Source organism: Eleutherodactylus coqui, chromosome 7 (assembly GCF_035609145.1).
Source record: "Eleutherodactylus coqui strain aEleCoq1 chromosome 7, aEleCoq1.hap1, whole genome shotgun sequence".
Taxonomy (NCBI): Eukaryota; Metazoa; Chordata; class Amphibia; order Anura; family Eleutherodactylidae; genus Eleutherodactylus; species Eleutherodactylus coqui.
The window spans coordinates 133,091,760-133,107,659 of NC_089843.1; the positions used below are offsets into that span (position 1 = coordinate 133,091,760).

The 15,900-nt window shown below is 44.1% G+C and overlaps 1 protein-coding gene across 1 annotated transcript in view; it reads right to left on the reverse strand.

Annotated features, from left to right (window-relative positions):
• Positions 1 to 220: 220 nt before the first annotated feature.
• Positions 221 to 15,900, reverse strand: part of ZNF330 (zinc finger protein 330) — a 29,910-nt gene continuing 14,230 nt past the window's right edge. The window contains exons 6-10 of the mRNA XM_066573717.1: positions 13,528 to 13,654; positions 12,042 to 12,146; positions 11,797 to 11,843; positions 4,337 to 4,454; positions 221 to 1,981 (exon numbers count right to left, since the gene is read on the reverse strand). Of these exons, the coding sequence (XP_066429814.1) occupies positions 1,707 to 1,981; positions 4,337 to 4,454; positions 11,797 to 11,843; positions 12,042 to 12,146; positions 13,528 to 13,654 (672 nt within the window). The 3' untranslated portion in view covers positions 221 to 1,706. The remainder of the gene's footprint in view (positions 1,982 to 4,336; positions 4,455 to 11,796; positions 11,844 to 12,041; positions 12,147 to 13,527; positions 13,655 to 15,900) is intronic.

Genomic DNA, 15,900 nt, shown 5'->3' on the forward strand with positions numbered 1-15,900 from the left:
TAATAAAATACACCTCTACTTACGCTCTGCGGTGTCCAAGTGATTCATACAGTCTTCATACTGCAGCTCAGAAATTCTCATAAAAATGACCTATATTATATCAATTCCCTGTAAAACAACAATCACTAAGCATGCTCATCTAAAATAAACCAAATACTACAGCGTTGGCAAGCTCAAGTCAAAGTTCAGTTTCGTCAGAAAAATGAGAAATGCAAAATCATTTGGTCTCAATTGTATTTTAATACATGGATGATAACACCATAAATTACGCAATGCACTTTCATAGCAATTTTTTTTGACTGAGCAAGTTAACCGAGCAGCACTATGGTCACGGTGCCCGTACTAGCCCGACAGCACTATGGTCACGGTGCCCGTACTAGCCCGACAGCACTATGGTCACGGTGCCCGTACTAGCCCGACAGCACTATGGTCACGGTGCCCGTACTAGCCCGACAGCACTATGGTCACGGTGCCCGTACTAGCCCGACAGCACTATGGTCACGGTGCCCGTACTAGCCCGACAGCACTATGGTCACGGTGCCCGTACTAGCCCGACAGCACTATGGTCACGGTGCCCGTACTAGCCCGACAGCACTATGGTCACGGTGCCCGTACTAGCCCGACAGCACTATGGTCACGGTGCCCGTACTAGCCCGACAGCACTATGGTCACGGTGCCCCTACTAGCCCGACAGCACTATGGTCACGGTGCCCGTACTAGCCCGACAGCACTATGGTCACGGTGCCCGTACTAGCCCGACAGCACTATGGTCACGGTGCCCGTACTAGCCCGACAGCACTATGGTCACGGTGCCCGTACTAGCCCGACAGCACTATGGTCACGGTGCCCGTACTAGCCCGACAGCACTATGGTCACGGTGCCCGTACTAGCCCGACAGCACTATGGTCACGGTGCCCGTACTAGCCCGACAGCACTATGGTCACGGTGCCCGTACTAGCCCGACAGCACTATGGTCACGGTGCCCGTACTAGCCCGACAGCACTATGGTCACGGTGCCCGTACTAGCCCGACAGCACTATGGTCACGGTGCCCGTACTAGCCCGACAGCACTATGGTCACGGTGCCCGTACTAGCCCGACAGCACTATGGTCACGGTGCCCGTACTAGCCCGACAGCACTATGGTCACGGTGCCCGTACTAGCCCGACAGCACTATGGTCACGGTGCCCGTACTAGCCCGACAGCACTATGGTCACGGTGCCCGTACTAGCCCGACAGCACTATGGTCACGGTGCCCGTACTAGCCCGACAGCACTATGGTCACGGTGCCCGTACTAGCCCAACAGCACTATGGTCACGGTGCCCGTACTAGCCCAACAGCACTATGGTCACGGTGCCCGTACTAGCCCGACAGCACTATGGTCACGGTGCCCGTAGTAGCCCGACAGCACCATGGTCACGGTGCTCGTACTAGCCCGACAGCACTATGGTCACGGTGCTCGTACTAACCCGACAGCTTGGTTGCACCGATATCTTGATGAGAATACAAAATATTAAAAACCACCATGAAACTAATATGGCACCTCACACTGTTTGCACTGAATTTTCTCTGCCTAAGATAATTTGACCATACTGCCCTGGAACATTAAATAAACCCTATATATTCTTTGTTACGGCAACGAGAACCGGAAACCTCAAATATCACCCTGTCATTGCTCAAAAATGCTTCTGCAACCTGCGTATAATTCACTCCTGAGACTCTTCATAGTGGGCATAGCCACTGGCATATGTCCTGCCTAAATTCAAGTGACTGAATGGTTCAGCAGCCTCTGTGTCAGAGTCCCTATCGCCTTCCTCATCACATTCCTCATCATCTTCATCCTCCTCTTCATCATCTTCCTCGTCATCATAGTTTATGTTTGAACCACCAGAAGCAAGGTTCTTCCAGTATTGCTCGTAGCCAGAAGCACCGTCATCATCGTCATCACCTCCAGTCTGCCTGCCGAACTTCAGTGTGCGTGCTAAAGAATATATAATATAAACACCGGGTTAATAGGATTTTACATCGATCTGTTCCAGAGATACATTAATATTTTATGGCTGGACTTTGAAGGACTTTGTACTTAGTGCAACAGGATGTACAGTTACGCCCTGGGGATACCAGGAGAGCAGAAGAGATCTCTCGCCATCTGGCAGCTGGAGACGGCCGTCACCCATAGCTGGCCTCCCTCTGCAACAGCGGAGGTGAATCGTGACCCCCGTAGGTAACCCCTTCCCTGACACCATCTATGTAGATCGCGGCATGTAAAGGGTTCACAGAGGGAGCATGGTCCCTCTGTGATGTCAACGGACCCCTAGTTGTAATTGCGGGGAGCAGGGGTGGGTTGCCATGGCAACAGGGCACCAGCTACAGGCATCCTGCATTGCCGTTGCCCATGATCGTTAATACAAGCGATAAGGCATTGCAAGACAGAAGTCCTGCAATGCCTTATCATAGCAATCATAGGTGCTATTGTACAAGTCCCCTACAGGGACATAAAAAGTGTAAGAAAAAAAAAAAAGAAGAGGATAAAAATAACATAAAAGAAAAATGAAAACAAAAAAAACAAAAAACAAACAAATCCCTTTTTTGTGCTTTTTCCCATATTAGCATAAAAAGAAAAAAAAAGTTTAAAAAATTAAAATCCTATATATTTGGGATTTTAATCCGTAACAACGCGTCCAATAAATTGAACACACTTTTTATCCTGCACGGCAAAAAGCGTAAATAAAAACTGAGTCAAAATGCTTAATTTTTTTCATTTTGCCTCCCAAAATGCGCAATAAAAGTGATCAAAAAAGCCATATGTATGCTACCAATAAAATCTGCAGCTCGTCTTGCAAAAAATAAGCCCTCACAGAGCTCTGTCCATGGTAAAATAAAAATGTTATAGGATTTTAAATGCAGAGATTTAGAAGAAAAAAAAAGGTTTTATTGCGGAAAAGTGGAAAAACCTAAAAAAGAATTTTGGTATCATTGTAATCATACAGACCCACAGAAAAAAAATGTATTGCGTCATTTATGCTGCACGATTAACGCTGTAAAAATCAAATGCAGAATTGATGTGTTTTCTCCAAGTGCCATAAAAAAAAAATTAAAAAAAAGTTTATAATATAGTCTATGTAGCCCAAAACGGCACCAATAAAAATAACAATTCGCCACGTAAAAGACAAGCCCTTATACGGCCGTGTCGACAAAAAAAATTAAAAAAGTTACGGCTTTTGAAAAATGGAGATGAAAATCGCCAAAAATCGTTGTGTCCTTAAGTCCAAGATAGGCCGCGTCCTTAAGGGGTTAAAATGTCACATTATTTTAATGCTAAAATGGTCAATTCATTATGTAATAAATGGCAGAGTCTAAAACCCAAAAAGAAGTTCCAGTATTTTCCTTAATGTTCTGTATGGTTGTAGTTATTTAAGGAATGGTATTGCCCAATGTCCTGTCGCCCCCATACCTTTACAGACGCCGCAGTAATACTGCTGCCTCACTTCTATTAAGTCATTGGAAAAAACACATTGTTTTCTTCTGGTCACTAAATGTTTTAGGGATGTGTGATAATATTTGAGGAAGAGAGAGACAGACCTACCTGAAAACATAAACCACGTGTAAGTGCACATAAGGGTGTGTTCACATGGCGGAATCCACATGGGATTTTTTCATAGTGGATTCTGTCTCAAAACTTCCGTCAGTGAGTTCTCACTACAGGGTGGATTCACGTTCAGATCAGTGGGTCATACAGCAGATTGGATGTGGATTTCATGTCAAATCCACAGAAAATTCCGACCATGTGCTCATACCCTAATAAGTCACTTACTGATGAAATATACTGAGGGCTGTAGGATAATTAAATACAAATAAAGTGATATTGATCCGTCACCAGATCCTAAGAGTAAGGCCCTTTTACACGGCAAGACAAACCGGAACGAGCATGCAACCAGAGGTGAAGTAGCCATCAAGCATCGTTCGCTTGACATGTATACTAAACAATTGGGCAGTTTTGATTGCTCAGTCAAACATAACAGCACCTCTAGTCGACCGATCTGCTACAGATTTCTATTCGGCAAGTCGTCTGACATCTGATCAGCGATGTAATGCTTTATTGCTGCTCGTTCTCTCGCGGCATTAATTTACATGCAAACCACCCGATCTAACGATGATCTGCACAATAATTGTGCCATGTAAAAGAGCCTTCAAATCCAAGCAGTTTTTTCTCTGTATATTAGTTGAGGACTAATTAAAAAAAAAAAAAAAAAACTAAATTCCAATATAGCTATGGTTACATATAAGTGACTTAGGGCCTATATTAAAGAAAAATAATTCTTAGGAAGAGTCTTACTAGACATGCTGAGGTTCTTGGTTTGCTGGGTTTCATGGCCACATTTAGGGCAGGGCGGCTCCTTCCCCTTCTCCGTCTTGAACACTTTGCTCCGAGCATGGTCATCACAGAAACACGCCTGTCCACATTACAAGGAGACATTATTCCAGCAGAGAACACTTTTACCGTAGAAGTAATGAACGTGTCGGCAATATTTAAAGATTGAAACAAGATGCCACATCTGATGGGAATTTAAAGGGAAGATCTCACAACTCCTTTCAATATTCCTTAGTAGGTAGCCAGAACATAGAACAAGCTAAATGTATGGCTAAAAGAAGAGACAAGGGGTTGTCTTCATGAAACACCAGCTTTTAAAGGGGTTGAACCAAGATTACACAGGATCAAGGATAACTTGCTGATCGGAGGGGTCCACCACTGAGACCACTGCCAAACTCAAGAACGGGTTCCCATGTCCTGCGTTGCATATCACTGCAGTGGGAACAGAATAAATGCAGCTGAGCATGCATGGCCGGCACTCTATTCATGTCAATGCAAAGCATTTGCTGCTCAGCTATCTCCGCATTCCCATTGAAAGTAATGGAGTAGCCTCCTCATTACAGGGGTTACAGTAATACAACAGTGCAGAAGACGGGGGACATGGGATTCCCCCCAATTCTTGAGATCAGCATGGGTCTCGGTGGCAAAGACCCAACTGATCAGCAAGTTATTCCCTATCCTATGGATAAAGAGAACTTGCAATCTTGGTACAAATCCCTATAAAGGGGTTTTCCAGTACTATGATATTGATAACCTATCCTCTGGATAGGTCAAAAACATCAGATCTACATTAGTTGAATGGCTGCTGCCCCCCCCCCCCTCCCACCAGCACCAATTAGATGATGTGCACCAAAAAAGGCACAGCTCTGAACACCATACAGTGGCCTGAAATAGTACTAAACATTCATTTCAATGGCAGAGCTGCAGTACCATTGTGGACCACCGTACAACGGCCAGAGCTTTACCTCTACTGGGGTGACATGGCTCCTTCGTATTAGCTAATATTCTCGCTTTTACCCCCTTCAGTGGCAGGTTTATAACCATGTCATGCCTCACAGGGCAGGTTTATTTAAATGAGTCAACAATGCAATTTAATCTCGCAAGTATTTGAAAGTACTGTACTACTTTAACAGTTGGTATTAAGGCAGGGAACTCTCTGGGGCTTACTGCGCTGAGTATGCAGTAAAAACCCCAGAAGATTTCAGATAACCGCTCAGGGCTCTGCACATTTCAGCACTAGAGCTGTCCACGGAAATCTTCTGGGGTTCAACTGCATGGTCAGTGATGCAAGTCCCAGAGATTTTCTGGGCATGCCACTAAAGGGATTAAGTGTAAAATGCATTACTATCTAAGGATTGCAGGCAATAGTGTAAACCTCTAGTGGCTATCGTGAAATACTTTCAAAATATCCACATGGATTACAGAAAATCCTTAAAAACAAAAACAACCCCCAACCGCCACTCCACAAACCGCAATTGAAGTAATAGTAGTAATTGAGCTGGGTGGTTAAAATCTGATTTTGCATCTGTTTTAAATCTGTTGGATTTAATTATCGCAAAACATTTCTCATTTTTTCCCCAAAATTACCCATAATCTCAATTTCAACCACAGTCTAGTAAATGAGGATTCAAGAACTATTTATACTCGCTGCTGAAACTGAATGGACTGCGCTAAACTAGGTTTTCAATGCTGTTTTTCTGTAGAAATAGGATCAGAAATGTCTTGGGAACAAAAGACAAGAATCAGGAAGCTGGTGCCTACACACCGATTACAACCACATGGAAAGTCATTCAGCTCTTTTATCGTCAGGGGTCTTGGAACAATTTTCACACTTTTGAGATACACAAATAAAATGTGAATTCTAAAGGTTTAAAAAAAAAATCTTATTATACAGTTATGCCTATATATTCTTTCTGCTCTTCCCTTGTTCTCTCAGTGTTAGTGTGTATTCACACGGGCAAATTTCACACACGAGTTCCATCCGTTTGTGATATGGATGGGACTCACAAGTGAAAATATCCCATTAATTTAAATCGTATTCACAATCAGCGATTTTTCTCTAAGACTGATGGACTAAAATATAAATAAATAAATCACAGCATGCTCTATTTTGGGGCGATTGTTTAAGAACTGTCTATTATTTCCTATGGGAGCTTGTAAAAAAAAAATAAATAAAAAAAAGGGGGATTGCACTCGCTTGTGAATGCAATTTTTTTTTTACAAGTGCAATGCGATTTTCCTATTTTTACTATTCAAAAAACATGCGCTTTTCACACACGTGAGAAACGTACGTGAAAATCGCAAGTGCAGCAATTATATGTCTTTCTCATAAAATGTATTGTAATTAAAAAGGAAAGATCGCAAGTCCAATATTGATCCAAGTTTCTCATATATTGCATTCACCAGTGTGAATGTACCCTTAAAAGATAGCAGCAGGTAGGGAGAGGAGCCTGAACATGGGAGATCACAGTGTGGAGATGGGGGACAGCATCCGAGTCTTCAGTGAGGGCAGATCACAACAGGAACTAAAATAAAAGGTAAATATTGAACAATGTCCATCAATTGGAGTATTCTTGACCAACAAGTCTTCATCTCACTCTGTGTTAGTCGTGGTGGAATAGAATAGTTATTGGACATTGTTTCATTTTCAAGTTTGGATCAGTTCTACTTGGGATATGTCTATGCACAGAGCTTGGCCCTGGAAGATGTCCAATGGTTGGATATACTGGGTGAGCTTTATTTTATGCTAGATGTTGAGTCTATACATCCTACCATATTCTCACAAAATCACCAAAACCGAAGAGACCAAACATCTTTGTGACGGAGATGTAGTAAACATCTGAGTCACAAAGTTAATAAATGACCTAATGAGGCTATTTAGCTGTTATCATGTTCTTACAGTCAGTCAAATCTCTCGTTAAGAAAGGATGAAAACATGAAGAAACGTTTATGCATGACACCCCTGGGGTCAACGGAGGTCATACATGGGGAAGATCTAACCAATGTCCCATTTAGATGGGACGTCAGTCATCTCAACGACCGCACAAGCGCTGACGCCACTCATGGAGAGCGTTTAGACAGGCCGAGTTCACCGTTGAATTGCGGGCTTCTCACTCAGCGATCACTTTCTATGTGAAGTGGGGAGCGATCCAGCGATGGTTTAAGGTGCGGACAAAATCAGCGACATCAAGAAGTGAACAAATAGCAAACGCTTCTTTTTTTGTATTTACACAGTACAATTATCACTTAATTTCATTCGTTTGAACGCATTTTGAGTGATAAACGTCCCGTATAAATGGTCCTTAGAAGTTTCCCTTTTTCCTGGTGTTCAATTCCTTCCCTCTCAGTCCTGACATGTACAGACTGGAAACCAGTATAATGTATTATCCAGCTTCCCGACTCCAAAAAGCACACGGGTCTCTATTACTACACCTCGATCTTTGATACCAATTAGAAAGATATGAGTAAAGGCTTTAATAGGATACCAAGATCTAAGCTCTGGTCACAGCAGTCATTCAAATGTCACGACCATTTACATATGCCCTTGACAGTGAAAGGGTTAAAAGCTTGATAGTTGCCCCCGAGCAAGCATATCTACTTTGAAGGAGTTTTCCTATTAAAAAACACATCTATTGCCTAGCCACAGGACAGGTGGCAAATGTATGATCGCTTAGAACCCAACTACTGGGACCCCTAGAGATCACAAGAACCACCATCTCCAAGTTCCGCCAGTGAAAAGGAGCGACGGCGTACATGTGTGGCCCCATGTCCTTCCACTTCTAGCCCTTGGTTATCTGCAATGACAGTGAATGCTCTGGTGGTCACACATGTACTATGAGAGCTCAGTTGGACCCCCAGCGATCACATATTTGTCACCTAGCCTGTGGATAGTGAGGAAGATCCCTTTAAGTTTACTAAAGCCCAGTATTTACACAGCTTCATATGTAAGTACAGCTAATTTCCTGTAGTGTCAACATCATAAACAGCTGACAGATCCGAATGATTTGGCACCAACACAATGCAATAAACAGCAACAGTAACAAAAACAAATCCAAGAATTGTTTACAGGAAGAAGCTACATCTTCTGCTGTACAATCTACAATCTTCTGGTATTTTGAGTTGGTTCTGCGCCAGAACCTGCAAACAGAGGTTGCAGCGCAGATTTGAAACCACCCTAAGGCCTCATGTCCACGGGCAAAAGAAGAATTAAAATCCGCAGCGGATTTTAACTCTTCTCCCGCATGCGGATCCGCACCCCATAGGGATGCATTGACCACCCGCGGGTAGATAAATACTCACGGATGGTCAATAAAAGTGATTTTTAAAAAACATGGAGCATGAAAAAATCTGGACCATGCTCCATTTTCGTGCGGGTCTCCCGCGGGGACGGCTCCCGCAGGCTTCTATTGAAGCCTATGGAAGCCGTCCAGATCCGCGGGAGACCTAAAATAAGAATTAACTCACCCGCAGCAGGCCGGGAGGGTCTTCTCTTCCTCACGGCCGGATCTTTCTTGCTTCGGCTCGGCGGATGTGCCCGGCGCATGCGCGCGGCACGCCGGCATGCAGAGTTCATCCGCCGGCCGAAAAAGAAGATCCGGCCGTGAGGAAGAGAAGACCTTCCCGGTCCACTGCGGGTGAGTTAATTCTTTTAAATTCCTATTTTAAGCGCACATGTCCGGGGGGCAGGAGGGACCCGCTACGGATTCTCCATGTAAAATCCTATAAAAGACTCTCAGAGGCTCCTTGTGTGTAGGGACCTCTTCTTCCACTTGTGTGGAGCTTGTTGACCACTAGACGCCTCTACAACGCAGAGAAGAGATGTCACCCCATTACCAGAGTATAAGAGGGAGCAAATTATATCGGAAGGCAAGAAGCTTTATGGTCATATCAACAAATTGCCAGCAACCTGGGCCATTCTGACCAGACTGTCTGGTTGTGTTGGGACTAGTGGATACGTGAAGGCATGCACACAAGGTGACCGGGCTGAGGACGCCCTCGACAGATTACCATTAGATTGGATCATCTGTTTCGGTGTCCGCCATCCAGAGACAGGTGGCACCATCATTACACCCCTGTGTCTGTCCGAACCATTTCCAGGTGCTTGGCTGAAGGACATTTGGTCTCACGGCACCCATTACCTCTCCTGCCTTCGACACCCACCATTGCCTCCATGTGCAGTGATGTCATGAATGCCGAAATTGGACTGCTGCATAGGGGAACAGGGTTGTCTTCAGCGATTAATCCAGCTTTGGTTTGTGCAATGCTGACAGCTGTGTTAGTCTTAACCTTGCCTTTGCTGTGGAGCGGCACATTGCACCCTGCTGGTGTGATGGCCTGGGAGGCATCGCATACGACAGTTGGTCACCCCTGCAGGACATCCTGCAGCCACATGTGTTCCTCATATGGCAGCTTCCAAAAGGTATCCTCCAGCAGGCTAATGCTCAGCCGTACACACAAGGGGGTCACAGGAAGGTCTCCACAACATTGTCCCATTTCCGTGGCTGCCCGGTCACCATATTTATCGCCAATAGAACATGTATGGAACCTTCTGGGATGCAAACGTCAACAGCCAACAAGTTTGCACGACCTAGAGGCTCAGTTACAGCAAACATGGGCCGATTTGCTGCAGGATACCATAAAGAACCTGTATGTCTGCATGCCCACCCATATCACATCTTGTATCCAAATTAGAGGTGGTACAATAGGGTACTAGAGCCTCCATGCCCGCCCATATCACATCTTGTATCAAAGCTAGAGGCGGTACAACTGGATGCTACAGCCTCCATGCCCGCCTGTATCACATCTTGTATCCAAGCTAGATGCGGCCCAACTGGGTACTAGAGCCTCCCTGCCTGCATCACATCTTGTATCCACGCTAGAGGAAGTACAACAGGGTACTAGAGCCTCCATGCCCACCCGTATCACATCTTGTATCCAAGCTAGAGGTGGTACAACAGGGTACTAGAGCCTCCATGCCCGCCTGCATTACATCTTGTATCCAAGCTAGATGCGACCCAACTGGGTACTAGAGCCTCCCTGCCTGCCCGTATCACATCTTGTATCCACGCTAGAGGCAGTACAACAGGGTACTAGAGCCTCCATGCCTGCCCATATCACATCTTGTATCAAAGCTAGAGGCGGTACAACTGGATGCTACAGCCTCCATGCCCGCCTGTATCACATCTTGTATCCAAGCTAGATGCGGCCCAACTGGGTACTAGAGCCTCCCTGCCTGCATCACATCTTGTATCCACGCTAGAGGCAGTACAACAGGGTACTAGAGCCTCCATGCCCACCCGTATCACATCTTGTATCCAAGCTAGAGGTGGTACAACAGGGTACTAGAGCCTCCACGCCCACCCGTATCACATCTTGTATCCAAGCTAGATGCGGCCCAACTGGGTACTAGAGCCTCCCTGCCTGCCCGTATCACATCTTGTATCCACGCTAGAGGCAGTACAACAGGGTACTAGAGCCTCCATGCCCACCCGTATCACATCTTGTATCCAAGCTAGAGGTGGTACAACAGGGTACTAGAGCCTCCACGCCCACCCATATCACATCTTGTATCCAAGCTAGAGGCAGTACAACAGGGTACTAGAGCCTCCATGCCCACCCGTATCACATCTTGTATCCAAGCTAGAGGCAGTACAACAGGGTACTAGAGCCTCCATGCCCACCCGTATCACATCTTGTATCCAAGCTAGAGGTGGTACAACAGGGTACTAGAGCCTCCACGCCCACCCGTATCACATCTTGTATCCAAGCTAGATGCGGCCCAACTGGGTACTAGAGCCTCCCTTCAAGGGGTCAGTTTTCAGCAATTACAATATCAGAGCAAAAGGATACGTTATCACTTATATCAATGTTACAATCACACATAAGTTTCATTCGATTCTGATAACCACTTCTAGGGGAGGGATTATTTTGGTTTCTTTTTTACAGTGAATGTCATGGTCCTATTGCTCTTTATACAGGCATACATGAGATATCATATGTAAAACACGCAGACTGGTCCTGTGGACGGGCCAGACTGACTGGCTTGTCTGCGGCTTTTTCGCTCTTTCATGCACACTGTGCTTTAAAACCGTGTGGTGTTTCTGTCCACAAAAGGGAGCACTCATCTGCAAATGCGATGCCAGCGGTACTGCAAGATTTTGAAGCGTAGTGAATGAAGTAGGGGAGCGATCGTCTACACATGTGCCGGTCAACATAAGACTTTGAATCGCAGCGTGGTTGACATGGAGCAAAAGCTGCAGACATGAGAGCCGGTCCGGCTCGCCCGCACCAGTCTGCATGTTTTACATACCACGATTTCTCAGGACTGGATGTCCAATCAACTACAGATAGGCCATCAGCTGTAAAAGCCTACAATATTCCCATATTAGTTGGTTATTTAAATAAGAGATCATGCTGAGTTATACCTTGCAGCGGAGACAGGAGTGCTGCCCCAAACGATTACAAGAAGCACCTATCAATAAAGGGAAAAAAAAAAGAGACATTTAGCAAGTACACATGTATAGTCATCCCAGGATAGCATTATGATAAAATTAGACGATGCAAACAGCACAAGCATTATCACATCCTGGCATATGTATAACTTTTCGTATTTCACAGTAATTTTTTTATACTGTTCGGAATACGGTAAAATAGAAGGAAAAAAACTTACACTTAAAGGTTTCAGCCTCCAATACTTGGCAACTAGCCTGATGTTCAAACTGGTCATCCTCACATAGGTAGTTGTAACAGAAGGAGCAGCTGAATATCCGGCCACCTGCATAGCATAAAGGGAGATACATTATATATTGCAGGAGATAAAATACTTCCCAACTCCCTGTATAGAACATCACCATTACATAGAACTCTGTAAATAGAAGAAAACTTTGAGGTGCCAACTTTCTTCCAAAGCTAAGAACAGGCAGCTGCCCAGTTACATACATAATGTAACCTCATAAAGGAGCTGCACATTTACTGCCAGGAATGGGATAAGATCCCAATCAGACAAAGCAAGGAAACCCTTCCCCAATTCCCCTTTAGCATACCTAGTTATCAGGCTGGTAATGATCCTACAGATGGAAGGAAGCTCAAGATTTAACGCATTAAGATAACTTTCCATGCCACAGTTTGTCTGCTCTTGATTGTTTGAGAACTGCTTTTGCTATGTTAAACACTACAATAGCTTTTTAATGGTTTACGACAACTTTTTACAAAAAGTTATTACACTCAAGTTGAACTCTAACAAGTCAGACTTGCCAGTCTCTTCTAAAGTGACCCTCTGGTTTCAGGACACAATTCTGCTCTGCGGGTTTCAGGCCCCGTTTTTAGATGCCCAAGACGGCTGCAGAAATTGTCTACCTAAGGTCGGTCTCACATGACCAGATTTCAACCGTGGAATCCAAGATTATCATCCGCGTGGACAATCCGCGATATTCCGCACACATTTAAAAAAAAAAAAGTAGAACATTCGCATGTTCGCTCAGATGAGCGGATAGCCATTTCCACGAGTAGAATTTTAAAAAAAAGAAGATTATATATATCTCTATCAGCATGTTCTATTTTTGTGCAGACTCTGCACGGACGGCTTCTATTGCAGCTTTACCATTCAGGACACTAGGGCAGCTGGGTGACGGTCACAGTAAGACCTGTAATGGTAGTCATATTGCCTTCCCAGAAACAGAATGTCTGAACCACCTGACAGAAAACATCAGCGCATAGACTTATAAGTAATCCCCAGGAACACAAGTCTAAGTACTTAAAAGGTATGACATTTACTAAGTAACCACTGTTGGGATCACAGCAGCGATATAGTATTTCCAAGAATGTAACATTAGCCGACTGAGTTTCCTTTGATACAAATCAGGCCAACATGCATATTTATGTGGCACTGTGTCTTTAAGCTGTACGTGACTTGTAGAAAAAGGAAGCGAACTGTTACACAATATCCGGACGGTCTCCTACGCCCTTACACAAGCATAGCTATATCCACTGATTTCACCTACAGTGCAGCACACGGCATACACTACAGCAGTACGAAGGAAGCAGCTTATAGCTTGCATGGTCTCACAAATGACAAATATGCCGCCCCCCCCCCCCCCCCCCACATCTAGAGGTATCTAGGATAACATTAATGTGATAACAGTAATGTAATAACACACCGTGGTCCCAGACTGATCGTTCACATTCAATGCACTCAGCAGAAGCCAGTGGGCAGCTGCACGCATGGGTGCTGAGACATTTCCTGCCATGGCATACCCACGCCTCGCAGAAATCACAAATTGCACCCTGGAAAGAAAAAAAAAAAAAAACATGGACAATGTAAACATCAACAACTTACTTTAGACCATTTTTTAAAAATACGATTTTTATGCATTACATGGACTGCAACCCTCCTACAAACAAGAAAAGCATCCAAAAGAATAGGGATAGATGGGCACAATACTTTAGGCTTAAAAGCAAGTTAATCTAAAGCATATATACAGCAATAAAAAAGACACATTTATAGGAATTTTATTTCACATTTATTTGGTTTCTTCCAAAAGAAAAATAAAATAACAAAAAATTCAATATAATTCAATTTTGTTTCACACCGATCATTTCTGTATGTCTAGCACCATCTTGTGGTGAAAATAGAATTATACCTATGCACATAAAAGAGGGCTAAGACAGTTCTAGCCACAAAGATCATCAATTGTGCATTAACCCTGTTGCTGCCATGGGTTTGCGGGTATTTTGCACCTGTGATAGCCAGGACAAATATTCACACTTTTGCCATGTACATACAAAAACCCTAAACGACAACATAAAAAAAATATTTATACCCAACACCCACATTTTCTGAAAGGAGACACCGGGCACACTGCCAAAACGCTACTCAGCACGTTATGCACACAGGCATCTAAAATTAAACTTTCCATCAAAGGGTATTCTTTTATAATAGAAAATGCTTAGAAATTGATATTACTGACTAAAGGTGTCAACAGGACCTTCTGTTCTTTCACACCCCACCAGAATCGCCCAGTAGCTCAACCATCAGTTCCTCTGGAGTTGTATTTCAATTACTCTATGTCAGACTGATGCTTTCTCTCTTCGATTAACAAAAAGCTATACTTCCCAAAAAATTACTTGGATATACTGTGAACATCTGATACATCTGTATATAGAAGCATTCACAGACTTTTGCAAAATTCAAGAACCGTGTGCAATCCTGCCTTTTGGTTACTTTTGGAGGTCATGACAGTGAGACCTTTGGATTTTGCATCATGCCATTACCAATTGGGATAGTGTTGCCATTCTGTGATTCTATTGCTAACCAAAGTTTTCAACAAGTTTTTTTTTTTTTTTTTTTTTTTTTTCAATACTCCAGGTTCTCCTTACTCACTCAACTGCTGCTTGTAGAGTTTCAGGTTTGTCAAGTCTGATTTTCAGATGGCCTTCCTCCATTTTTCTTCTGTTCTACTGCAATCCACTTTCAGTGAGGGAGTGTGTAGCACACCTAGCATCCTGCCAGCAGTTCACTGTCCTGCACTTCTTTGCCCTTACTTTCCATGCTGAATTGCACTGTCTCTAGTCCCATCATCAGGGAGGCAGCATTTGAATGCTCGCCCCTCTGCTTTTCCCGGATGATTCAGGCATTCAGAGACATTCTGGCTAAATAGTTAGCAAACACAAAGTATGTATACATATATACATACACACAATATAACAGAAGGAGATGCAGAGATTGTTGAGACTGCAGAAAGTGTCTTCAGATCCGTCAGCCTGCATCTTCTAAGCCTGGGTTCACACGGGATGGAATTGCCATGAAATTTCCGTGCGAATTGTCCGCACGTCAAATCCAACCGGGGCTCCTAATTCTGGGATTAGCCAGCAAAGTGGACGAGATTTTGCAAAAATCTCATCCACACACTGCGGCCAAGCTGCGCGGAAACAGACATGCAGTGCAGAAAACAAAGACGCCACATGTCAATTCTTTTTTTTCCATTTTCGCAGCAGCCTCTCCTCTCTATGGTGAGAGATGGCCGCAAAAGAAACGCAGGTGGCGAAGCTGTTGCAAAACCTGCGGCTGTGGGTTTTGAAGCTACGCTTATCCTGCGGTTTTTCGATGCAATCATTCCGCGATATTTCTGCAGGATTTCTGTTCCATGGGATCCCAGCCTAAGTACACCAGAGCTGTTCCTCTCCTTGTTACTAAGTTAACGTCCCTGTGTCCTTGTTACTACAGAAGCTATATACCTAACAACAAAGAGTGGATTGCAGAGAAGCTGTAAGGGAGACCCCTAGTAGCAGCCACTTCAAACATGATTTACAGTGGCAAAGCAACAAACTTTTAATGCAAATATATTACAAAAATGATGAGAACACCACTAGGGAATAAGTTGTCTGAAAAGTTAGTGCACCTTGAAGGGTCATTCTCTTCTTGCAAGTCACCTGTATTCACTGTGAACAGGCAGTCATTCAAATATACAAGACTTCCCGTTTACACTGAGTGAGAAGTTGCTCACTAGTCGCTTTGTTTCAGTGAGCCAAAA